This window comes from Aythya fuligula, chromosome 2, assembly GCF_009819795.1.
Source record: "Aythya fuligula isolate bAytFul2 chromosome 2, bAytFul2.pri, whole genome shotgun sequence".
In the NCBI taxonomy this organism is placed as follows: domain Eukaryota; kingdom Metazoa; phylum Chordata; class Aves; order Anseriformes; family Anatidae; genus Aythya; species Aythya fuligula.
The window spans coordinates 44,512,857-44,525,453 of record NC_045560.1 but is presented as its reverse complement, the minus strand read 5'-3'; the positions used below and the strand labels follow the sequence as shown (position 1 = coordinate 44,525,453).

At 41.8% G+C, this 12,597-nt stretch overlaps 1 protein-coding gene across 1 annotated transcript in view; it reads left to right on the top strand.

Moving 5' to 3' along the window:
• Positions 1-12,597, top strand: part of ZNRF2 (zinc and ring finger 2) — a 54,178-nt gene that overhangs the window by 29,209 nt on the left and 12,372 nt on the right. Inside the window, exon 3 of the mRNA XM_032181471.1 lies at positions 185-280. Coding sequence (XP_032037362.1) covers positions 185-280 — 96 coding nt within the window. The remainder of the gene's footprint in view (positions 1-184; positions 281-12,597) is intronic.

The following is a 12,597-nucleotide window of genomic DNA, read 5'->3' as shown; positions in this document are numbered from 1 at the left end:
AGAGAATTATATTCATGGAAGAAAAGTCAGGTCAACACTGAAAAGCTGCCAGATTTATTTATTTATTTATTTTTATTATTATTATTTTTGCTTTGAATGTGTGGAGAATGTTGTTTTGGCTTAAATGTGGATATTGGCTACGTGGTCAAGTGTACTCACGCTTACATGTTTTTGTTTTTCATAGGATTCAAGTGCCCTGTATGTTCAAAATTTGTATCTTCTGATGAAATGGATTTACACCTTGTGATGTGTTTGACAAAACCAAGGATAACCTACAATGGTAAGAAAGAAGTAAGCTGATAATTTCTTCATTTTAAACGTTAGAGTGATGATAATTATTTATTTAGTAAGATATTCAGGTAACTAATCCAATGGACTCAGAAGTGATGTTTTTTTTTTTTTGGCTTGTAGTAAATTTTTTCAAAATAATTTCTGAGAACCTGGTCTCTTTTTTTAACGTTGTATGCCAGTATAATTTATGCTGTTGACTTGTACTACAAATGTGAAATTATCCTTATCTGAGTATGTTTTATTCCATTTTTGATCACAAGGTCATATGCTAGTCATTGTCCAGTTAGGGTGCAACTGAGATAGGTGTAGCTTAAACAACCTCTCATCTAATGGCATTGAGTGATCAGAAAGATCAAGCCAGTCTCCTACTGGGGCCATTGCTAAGAGCTGTTATTGATGCACCATGTATTTATAGCTTAGTCAAAAAAGGGGCTTTCTTGAAGGAGCTGAGGAACTGCCTATTGTTTATGTGATAGCATAAGGACTTGTAGATAAGACCTTCAGTCTTTATGGGTTTAGCAAGACTTTTCCCAGTGTCAAATGAATCAACCGTGGTAGCTCTGTTCTCATACCACTAAGCTCTCCTTGTAAGCAGCCTGTGATGCAAGACAAACAGAACTTTTGCCACTTTGGGGATCAAACCCTTCTGTCGCTGTGGTTTAGGCTAACACTCAGCTCTATGTGAGAGGTTAGAAGGAAACTGAGAGGGAGTCAGACTCATTTTGGAGGTGCAGAGCAAAAAGTTGAGAGTCAGTGGTCACAATTTGCAGCAAGGATAATTCAGATTCGATGTAAGGTAGAAAGTCCTCGTAGTGAGGATGGTCCAACACAGTAGCAAGTGCCCAGAGAGGCTGTGCAACCTCATCAGAAAGTGACTGGGTAAGGCCCTGAGCAACTTAGACTAAGTCGGTCCAGCTTTGAATGAGGGACCAGAAGACCTCCAGAGGTCCCTTCCAACTTAAGTTAATGTCTAAATAACTGGTAGTGTTATGGACTCTTTGTGGTCTCCCTTCTGTTATGGTATTCTATGCTGAATTTTGTCTTGGAAGGAGTCTTGAAGGACAGTAGGGCCCATCTTATTCTTTGTCTGGATAGCAATAAGGCATCAGGGTTACAGGAACAGCGTTAATTGTGAAAATAATTTGAAATCATATACCAGCAGTTGTGAAATCCATTTCAAAGCACAGTACTCAGGTAAAATAAATATATATTTTTTTTTCTCCTGGTGTTGCACCATATATTTGAGAAGGTTGACTTTACCTAGCAGAGAATTTTTTTTTTCTTTTTGTTCTGGTATTTTTGTTTTGTTTTTGTCTTTTAAATTAGGACGAAGCAGTTTCCAAGGTGGGTCTTTAGGGTTCTGTGTACTGTGAGCTGCTGAGCATAAGAGAGAAGTGGGCTAGTCAGCCCAGTAAGGGAGAAGTAAAGCACTTGGGATCAGTTTGGGTGGAGCAGAAGGTGGCAAGCTGGCAGAGAGCAAGCTCTGGCTGTAATCCAGCTGGTGGGATGTGCACAAATTACAAGCTGACAGAGATCCTATGCTCCTGCTGCTTCCTATATGTATGTACGAGCACATTCAGCTGACTTACTTTTTTTCAAGGAAATAGCAATCACATAACACAACCTCTCAGTGGTGTTTGTGACGTTCATTTGTATTGCAGTGGTGCCATATTCAAACTTTTTTTTCTTCCTCTGCATTGTCTCTCCCAGCTGGTATGTTGTTAATTGGAGCTCTTTTGGGCCATCTCATTACTTTTGTACAGTCCCTTAAGCAAAAAAACAAACAAACAAACAAAAAAAAACTTCCCTGTAAATGAGCACAAATAAAAACCCCTGTGTGGCCCATGAAGCCACTCTCTTGATAATTTGCAACACAACAAAAGCAGTTGTGGACAATGCAATGTAAGGTATTACCTGAATCATGTAATTTGTCAAATTAGGAGCGTGTCTACAGCGTACAGAGCCTCGGATGCTCATTCTAGGAAGTGGTTATAGAAGCTTGAAAGGAGAAAACTACTAAATTGCAGAAATTGGTTTGAGAGAGACACTTACCTGGAATTACAGTCTCATTCTCATAAAACCTTAATAGAAGTGTGCATTAATCCTTTTGACGGCAGCTGGTTAGCTCCTGGAGTTGTGGACTGAATCTTAAATTAGAGAATATAGTTGGTTACTTAAGGTACTGCAGCACAGAGAAATTGAGGATATGGCTTCAGCGTTGTGCATCACTTAGTAGTTACTTTGTAGTATGATTGTGATACGTTTAATGAGGCTAAATAAAGAGGATTAACTAGCAGATCAATAACTTGACTGAATGCTGCTGTAATTACAGGCCCAGAATTGCACGCGGATGTCTAGATGCATACATTTTCCTGTATTTTTGCTGTTTGCTAGGATGAGATCAGTAAGCTATAAGAAGGGCATCTCATGTTTTGCTTTAGAGAAAAAAAAAAGATGCTGCTATCAACTCTTGATCTTCTTTTACCTCCTTTTTCTCTCTACATTTACGTTGCAAGTAGTTGAAGGGAACCTTACACTTGCAAGCGGTGGGATGTTTAAAAGTTAGGTGGTTGGGCTGAACTGTGCATATATCGAATTCTGTTTTGGATATGTTTCCTCGTGATACTGTGACTGTTTGAAGATTAGCTCTTTCTAGGAAATGTCCGGAGCAAATTGTACCTATTGTGGGATTCTGAGAAGACGAGCATTCTTTCTTCTCAATTGGAGTCTAAGGCTTTCTGAAAAATGGTGTAAGACTGTTGTGATTAGAAAGTTTTGTTTGTTTGTTTATGAAAGTCCTCCCAGGCAATGTCTAACTGCTTTCTGAACTACCTTTGTGCATTGCCTTTGGGCAGAAGGAAGGGCCAGTGCACTGCAGTCTGTGGCAGCTGCCTGATTTACACGTGTTTCCTGAAAGGCACTGGTCACAAACTTGTCCCAGTTGTGTGCTACAAGTTGTGCTGATTTTCATAGAAGTAAATCAGTACGTTTTATTAGCCTTATTCTTTTTAAAATCATGTGATTTGCCTCCAACAGAGATCTCATTGCTTACTCAGTTGGGCCTGTAAAAAGGGCTCTTTCTTTTTTCTATGGAACTTTGTTCCAAGTATCTTCAACTACTTGTGGTGTGCAGCCATGAACCAGTATATAGTCATTTTGATACAAAACCTGTTTAAATGAACTGAATTGTGCAAATTCTGTGGTGTTTGCTGTTACTGTCTTACATAGTCTTGCTTTTTTTAGCCATTAAGGACACCCTTCATACCGTTACTTGCTGAGTCGCCAAGGAGCCTGAATAGGTCCTGTGCACTTGCTAGCCATGGGCTGCTGAAAGCCAGTTTTGTGGAGAAAGTGTGTTTCTTGGTAGTCAGCCTGTTTCTTGGATGTTTTTTGAAAACCATTGCTAAACTAAATACTCTACAGCCACACCAATTTCGTTCATCATCTTCAGTGTGTTCCGTGAGGCCCCTGTCACCAGGTCTTTCCAATTTGCAATGGTGAGTGGCACACAGGGCCCACTGGAGGCCGACTCTCCCAAAGATGCTGCTCACGGAGCCGTGGTGTGTTTTGGCCAGGCAGAGCCCTTCTCTCAAGCAAGGCTTGGTGCTTTGGAAGCAACTTGCTTGGCCTCCTTGCTGTTGGGTCAGTCTACGTAAATACCAACTGCTGAACAGCAGAAGATCAGGCTTACGTGGCGAACTTCGAATGCAATTATTGTTCAGTTTGTGTTTTTACGGTATTGATGCATTTTTTCATTGGGAGATGATTAAAAAGACCCAAGAAGACACAATTGAGAGAGCTGCTTGAGACTCGAGGCAAACTACTTCTAGAGGGCCTGCAACTAATGCACCAGTTCCTTCTGAAGAAACCTCGCAGCTGGTTGTGTCTGAAGTAATTCTGTTTGTCTTCTCGCCATGCCTTTGTTTGCCTCTCGGAACACTTTGTAAGACTTTATTATTATTATTGAAGGGCCTCTCTGACAGCAGGGCCCAGCAGCCTGGCGGCCGGCCAGCTGGGGAAGCCAGTGACCCCGTGGAGCTGGGGAGAGCCAGTCGGCTCGCTGCACTGCTTGGCTGGCTCGGCGAGCCGGCCTCTCCTCTCTCCAAAGTTTTTGATTGAAGTAGCACATTCCTGCGGAATATTTTGGGTTTCAGCAAGTCAGCACTTCGCGTCGGAGCGTCGTCCTGCTGGAAGCTTTCTGAACGGGCCTCCGGGAAGCTTTGACATCGGGGCTGCTCCCGCTCAGGCCGCCCTGCCTTCAATTCAAATACGGCAGTGGGTCTGGTTAGGGGCCAACATACTGAGCGAGGCAAGTTTCCTGGAGAAAAAACTTTTGCTTGTCTAATTTCAGAGAGTTAATATTACATCTTGCAGCGAGTGTGTGAGCTGTTAGAGGAGTTTTCCTTCCTCAAGGTAACCACTTCGCAATTTTTTTTAATTACAGTAAGTGAAATTTTGAGCCCTCACACCAAAAAAGAGCAGGGGATCAAACATCATATACAGCACTGATTACATATATGGTTTATTTTTAAAGTTTATTCAGCTCTGTTTTGAGTGGAAGATTAGTACGTGGCAAAACTGTTGCAGACAGAACATTGAAAATGAAGGTAGGTGTACTGGAAGGAAGACAAGAGTGAAACTCGACGTGCTTTTCTTGTTCAGCAACATACTTTGTCTTTAAGGGTGTTTGAATCCAGTACCAGGCACAGCCAGCCAAATATTTTGGTGCCAACTAACTGAACTCAAGGTGACTTGAACCGCAGCAGTGCTCAAGCTCCAGCAGTGCTCTGATGTAGATTAGTAAGGAAGCAAAGCAGGGTTTTGTCACGAGGGTGTAAATACTCTGTTAATTCTAAATCAGTTCAAAAAGAGAAGTGGTCGCACTGCATGTTTGGTGACACCGAGGCCTGCGTGCGAGTTTCAGAGTCAGGAAATGGCATCTGTCTGAGCAATGATCCTGCTGTAGAAGTTCTCAAAATCTAAATGACAACTACAGCATGTGCATTTCAATGCATAAAGGACCCAAAGGACTGCACAAAAATATTATTGAGACATGCTTTGTGAATGGGACTGACCTGTTTTTTTTCCAGCACAAGTTGTAAGCTTATTTGATTTGTGGCTGTTTTGAAATCTTTGGGCCAAGCTACTTTTGTCAGAACTTAGTTTATATTGCTCAGTGGAAGGGAAGTGCACCACAGCCTGGCATCTGGACCACTGAGATCTGTGATGCTGGTAGTTATCCCCACTGCAGTGGCTTAATTTCCTTGATCACTTCTGTTCACTAAAAAGGGGAGAGTGGTGTTTTACTCAGCAGGGCTGATGCCATTACCTGTCTTGACTAAGGCACACAAAACTTCGTTTTCTTCATGCTGAAGAGAATTACTAATCTCAAGTTCACTTCTCTTCTAGGATTCCTGAGACCATACCCTAAAAGACCTTGCAAAAGGGCATCTTGCCAGTCTGCCAGGAAAAGCTTAAGCCTTCCTCCTTGTCCTCATCCTTTAATAGGACTAGACTTTCAGCAAAGTAGTACAAAATAATACCAAGGCAAAGCAGTTCTTTCATTCCACTTCACATGAGATACAGGATTCTCCTTAGAAATTTTCAGTTCTCCTGTTTTGGAGTTTAACAAGGTTATTGACCAAGAGTTTCTAGCTTCTTGCTCTGCCCTAGGTGGTTCTGCATTCTGTCCTCAGGGGTGCTGTGTGACAGAGGAAAGAGCATACCCTGCAGGATAATTTAACACGTAAACAGACACTTAGCCTGGGCCTGCAGTTATATAGTGACATTTCCTCCTGTTTTGATCTTGTGTACCCATGAAAACCCTCCAGATTATGTAGGAGGTTCATTCAGTTTCCCTAATGCTTTAAAACTGTTTTCCAATGTATTTCTTAAAAATAACTTGCACTGCTGAACATCTGTTGGACTTGGAGATTTTGTTTAATGTGCCAGCAGAGGAGCATTACTATTGTAAATAAATGTTTAATCTCAGACATTTGCACAGCTGTTACTCTGTGAATTGGTATAACATCAACTCGGACATTTCATAGCTTGTCGTGCAAATCATTGTCACAATTTCAGGGAGGGAAACTGTGTTTGAAGAGCTTGATTGAAGTATATTGACTAGTTTGCCCTTCATCCCTTTAGGAACTGTTTAACATTTCAGCAAGGAGAAAACTTCCACTGATTTTCACCAGCCTAGGCTGTGGGTAGCTACTCATTCAAACCAGACTGCCAAGAAGAAGAGGCAACTCTAGCTCTTGTTCCCTTTTATTCAGTAAAGCTGTTTTCCTTCCAACCATACTAAATCACCTTCAACAGGTTTTGGTGCCCCATGCAAAACCAGCCTGTTACAGTTAGGGTTTGCTGGGGAGAAGGTTTTTTATTTTAAAGAGTAGTGGTGAGAAATGTCTCTAAATAAAGCCACGTTCAAGCAGCAGTGTGGACCTGGCTCCTAAAGGAGGTGGGACATGCTTCTGTGACCCCATTTGAGCCTCAGTCAGTGGATGAAGTGGGTCAGTCTGTGATAGTGTGGAGTTGGAGCCTTTTCAGAGGCTGCAGTCTCTAATCTTTCCTCCGCACCCACAAACTGTCAACCCTTTGCTACCAGGAAAAAAAGTTGTGTATCTCTCATGGCGTGGCTGTGAAGGAGGCTCCTGAAATGGGAACACAGTGTAACTGAGAGAAAAGGGCCTCAAATGTCTGGAGCAGTTCTCAGAGCTGCAAACTGGCCCTATTTATCTTGGTAAGATACAATCTTTGGAGGCTTAGTGGTGGTGGCGGTGGCTTAGATACCAGCATTGCTCATTACCTTGTGCTTCCCTTTCTCTTACACAAAGAACAGGTTTGTAAAGCAGCTATGACACCTCATTTTCCTGGTGCAGTTTGGGGACGCTCAACAGATTATACTAAATTTTCTTGCTATGGTGAATTTGAGTCAACGTGTTTGCATCCTACCGAGGAGCACGCAACTTTGGGACATTGGACATCACGTCCATTCATCTTTTAAACTTTTCTCTGGTTTGTTGTGAACGGGACTGGCTCTTTTTAATGAACCTTTGGAGAGCAGGGTATTTTGGTGGGTGATTCTCTGCATACTTGCCCTTGAGCCAGGCCTAAATCTGCCAGACAGTTCTTCCTGCGACAGAGCCATCACAAATCACTCTTGGCCAACCTAGCTGTAATGTCACCTCATACTTCAGCTCCTGAGGGTGAGACAACAATTTTTTTCTCAGTACATTGGAATCACCATTACATAAATGCACACATGTGCCATGGGAATATTTTCTATGCAGCCCTGGATAAATACAGTAAAGCTTTTGACAACTGTAGAACAAGCCTGATTGTTTTCTGAAAGAAGGAGGGAAAACAGGATCATTCATGTGCTGAATAGCTCAAGTTGTTTCTTTTCCTTACTTCTAATCTGAGATGCTGCTCTTGTCTTGCTTCGGTACCGACAGCGCTGCTGAAGTCAAATGACAATGGTTCTTGTCCTAGAAAATCATAGATACACCTGTGAACTGGTGCCGCAGAGGAGAGCTGCAGGTGAGGAAAGGAGCGATTCAGCTCAGGTTAGGACTCGCTCTGTTCTTCTGCATGTCATTGTGCTGCTGTTATATAAAGGCAGTGCGGTGCTGCGTGCCGCAGAGAGCCGAGCAGCAGTTTGGTTTGCTCTGTAGCAAACGCTCACGGTGCTGTGACTCTGCACCATGTGATCCGGGCAGATAGGAGCTACCTTCCGTGCCTTACGCTTAATCAGTCTTTAGCTTTGAGAGGTCATTCGGAGGATGTCATAAATCGTGTCTGCAACTGCTGCAGTCTTGTGACTGCTGGGAATTTAGCTTCGGGGAAAATAATGTTCCTAGTTTTGAATAGTAATTCTGCAGCCTTTAAGTCTGATGCCTTTAAAACCTTGAGATTTTACTTGTTTGTTAGTAGCAAACCGACTTATGTTCTGTAGCTGTGCTGCAGAAACCATACCCTTGAAAACACACATCTTTCCCTAACCTTAGAGAGTATGTTTCACTGGCTGGATTTTGAAATAAAATGTACTTTAAGTCTTAGGTTTTTAAAAAATAAATGCCAAACAGCATTGCACTGAGTGGTCTTTGTAGGAATTTCACAGTGTTTCCTTCCCAAATTTCCATTCACTTTTGCAGGAACTAGGACAGATGACTTGCAGATCAGGATTTTTTTTTTTTTTCTAAGGAAATGCAAAGCAATAAGCAGCATTCCCTCCTTGCTCAGAAACTGCCCCAAGGGCAGATCAATTGCAAATATAGCCTGAAATACCATTTGTAAGGTTTCTTTGGTTTTGTTTTGTTTTTGTTTGTTTTGTTTCGTCATTATTGTTATTTTTGTTTTTCCTTCAGATTAAAATCTTGCTTTAAAACTTGCTACCCTTTAGTTATTTAAATAGTCTTGCGCTTCTGACTTGCAGACTCAAAATGCTAAAGGAATTTCGTACAATTTTTGCAGGGGGGTTCAGTGGTAGAGCAAGCCTAGCTCTTCCAAAACAAGCTGAACGAAAACACAGTGTGCTAGAGTACTCTCACGTCTAAGATGGGGATGATTGTCACTGCTTACTTAACAGAGAAAAATTTACCAGAGTCAGGTGTTTGTAGCAAAATCCAGTGATTCTAGACCAGCTTGTAAGTTGCCTATTGACAGTGACTGATCGTATACTGACAGAGCTACCGAGCTGCAAAGGCTGGAGGAACCTTCTCACTCTCTGAAGTTTGTGTCACCGTCTCTTCTGTGGCCGCAGATTTTTGCAGCTGCAAAGTAACCCTAAATTCTACCGCACAGGAAAAACTTCACTTAGGTTTGGTGGTGAGCTACGTTAACAGTTATGAAACCTTGTTAAAATTTCTTCATAAACACCGTAGGGTGGCTTCCATTTTAACCCCGCGCCAATGCCTGTCTGAAACTGAAAGCCACGTCAAACTTTAATCAGTTTTACTGCTTTCCTCATCCCCTATTTTCTTGTGCAAAGTCTAGGTAGCCTTTGTGTATAGTGCTAGGTAATGGATAACCTTCATGTGACTAAGCAATAATGTAGGATTCAGTGATAAGTTCTTAGCCCATAAACAATGCACATTTGCTTGGGGGCAGGGAGATGGGGGGAAGGAATCGTTTGATTAATGTTTTTATCTTTTTCCCTCCTGTTCTAAGCAATCTGTTTTGATCTATGGCTTTATTAGCTGAAACACCGTGTTGTCATAACAGTGCCCAATAGCTTTGATAGGCTGGAGATTTAAAAATGAGGAGAGAAATAAAACTTCAATACGGCCGTAGAAGTGCACTGCCAGATTGTCTGTGGAAAGCTGAACAAATGCTGGGGACTTGTCTTCGGGGACTTCTTTTTTTTAAATCCATCTCCTGGGTTAATCATCTTGTGTTATTATTAGGAATGATCGTGACTGATGAACGCTGAAATTATGTTTCTTTTATTTGACTTAATTACCAGGATCTAGAAGTTGATGCTGCTTGCTTTAGAAAGTAAAGGAAGGTTGTTGGAGGTAAACACCCCCACACTCCGTACCTTACTGGGACAGTAAAATCCTATAGGTACTTGCTAGCACCAGAAACACCATATTCTCTGTGCTTGCTGGAATAAATTGTTTTACTGGTTTATGGGTTAGTGTAGAGCAGAAAAATTGAGATAACTTTGAAAACTGACTCAATATTTGATGTTATCGGAAGTTTTTGCATTCAGATGTGTTCTGGGATCCATCTCTGTAGCAAAGCTAATTGCATTTAAAATAGGAATAGCTCGTAAAAAGCAGTCTGTCTGCTGTGATCAGGAAAGGAAAACAAGAGAAAATTATGCAGTGATTACATCCCTGTCCTGTGTGTGCACATTGATACCAGACATGCAATTTTTGCTTGGAGGAGACTGATCTAGACCCTGCTGGGCATGGCACCCTGTCGACCTAGCACCTGGCACTAGGGTTAATAAACCAGAATTTATGCACGCTGAGTTTTGGCACCAGCATTTTCATCGTGTGGAGCTCAGTAGCGCATCGTATCCTCCCTAAGAATAGCATCTTAGTCAGACGTGCCTGGTTTTTCTCCCCTCTTCTTGTTTTGATCTTTGGCTCACGGCTTCATCCTTCGTGCCATCTTCCTGAGTGCTCCCTGTGCATTCATTTCGCATCAGATCAAACCAACCCCCATCCCAAGCTTGCAAAGAAATGAGCCAGTTGTTTGGCCACCGTGAAAGGACTGGAGAAAAGAGCTGGGAAAATTCAGTGTGATCAGGGCATCTGTAGGAAGACTGGAATAAGAACCAGAGAAAGAACAAAGCGAACAAGACACTGAATCAAATCCTACAGCTGACTTCAAAACAAGTCACCATTAAGGTAACCCATGCTGCCCAGAGTAAAAGGACAGCTCACTACAGCTGGCCTTCATTCTCTCTGCTCTCCAGAGAAACTGTTCTCATACCCTTTCCTTCTATAAAAGTTTCTAATCTGCCTGCTTTACCTGTGTTGTGGTAAATGACAATTCTCATAGGTACCTTTCATTAAGCTAGCAGGTCCCCATCAACGCTCTCATTTTCTTACAGATCATTACTAGAATGAAACTTCCAAGTTGCTTTGTAATGATTTTCTTTTTTTTTTTTTTTTATTTCTTTCTTTCTTTGTTGTCTGGCTTCTGACCATAGTTTCATTGACAATGAATGGCTGGAACCTCACTGTTTGGAAAAAATCACTTCTGTAGTCATTTTAGTCTCCTTTCATGCTGGGGAAAAATAAGCTTAAAGTCACTTTTAAAAGCTGCCAAGGCAAGAGGGATTTCCCAGCCTTAGTGGGGATCCTTTTGTACAGTCACAGCAACGTCTTGCATTTGCCAGATCTTTGCCAGTTCAGACCGTTCCTTCAGTTTGATCAGAGACAGTCAACTTCTGTAGTACCTATTTTGCCATATCCACACTCTGTTTCCCTCTCCCAGTCTTTGTGAGCCTTCTTGGCAATAGCATCCGTTCTTGATATGGTAAAGTTGCTTGCTTTAACAGACTCCAGCATCATATTTAAGTCTTCCTTCTGACCATTAAGCTGTTTGCAGAGAACTGTCTCTGCATGACAGGAATTATTTCCCCCTCCTCCTGACCACAGCGGTATCTTTTCCTTGTTGTATCTATTTCCACATGACTTCCTACAAGAAGATGCTTCTGTAGATGGGTCTCTACTGCTCTGGGTTTTATGCCTGGTTGGTTGTGGTGGTTTTTGGTTTGTTTATTTTTATTAACTTTGCTAAAGAAGTTATCTTTGCAGAAAGCAAACTACACTACAGAATTCTCTCATTTCTTGCCTCTTGCTCTAGCAGGAGCCATACAGTTCAGCCACTTTTGGACTGGATCTCTGGATTGCAATCCCTACTTCTCAACAGACCTGAATTCATTTTACACCTGGCAGCAGTTTCTTAGCGCTGGTACAAATAGTCAAGGATGTATAAGTAGCCCTTAAATATTTTTCTTTGATTTATTCCTCAAAGATAAGCAGCATTGTGCACCAAAGAATAAAAATGATAAAAGATCTGCATGCGTGGATTTCGCAGTGATGCTCTTTCTTGCCCACATCTGTAAGTTTAATTCATCCCAAGTAACTCCCAGCTATATAAGAATCCTTTCTAACTGCTGCAGACTCGTTGTCTGTCAGCAGTACGTGCTGGTTGCCTCTGGCCACTTACTCAACCACTCCTTTTTGTAGCATATTTGTGGTATATGATCCTCTTTGATGGTAAACTCAGCCTTGAGAAGTGTAAATCATTCTTATGCAGTGGAGCCAGGGAGAGGGGAATACTCCAGTGATAGCTCTTCACGCTGTTTCCTAAGGAGTCTCATTTTTGCTGCTTTCTCATTTCTTGTGGGTTTGCCCCTTTACATGCTACTTTTGATTTAACTCCTGACAAGACCGATACAAGATTAATAACTTCTAGCTGGAGAGATCATGTGGTTTAAAAACAAAACAAAACAAAACACCAAAAAAAACACAGCCTAAAGGCAGCTTCCCTGTTCCATGAGCTGCCATAAAGAAGTTTTTGTTTCAAAATGGTGAGTGCCTGGACACAGCATTGATGATGAAGGTGTGCCTTGGGGCACTAGTTTAGTACTGCTATGTTCAAGGCTTTTTCACTCAATCCCCTACTGGTGAGAAATATTTAGAATTATTTTTTATCTCTCAAGAATAGCGTTTCTGAAGGGAGGGGGAAGCTCTGGGACAAACATGGCATCCCAAGGAAGGCTGTTCAAGAAGTTACCCCTTGAGTCAGTCGAAACATAAGGATGCATCAGTTCAGTTG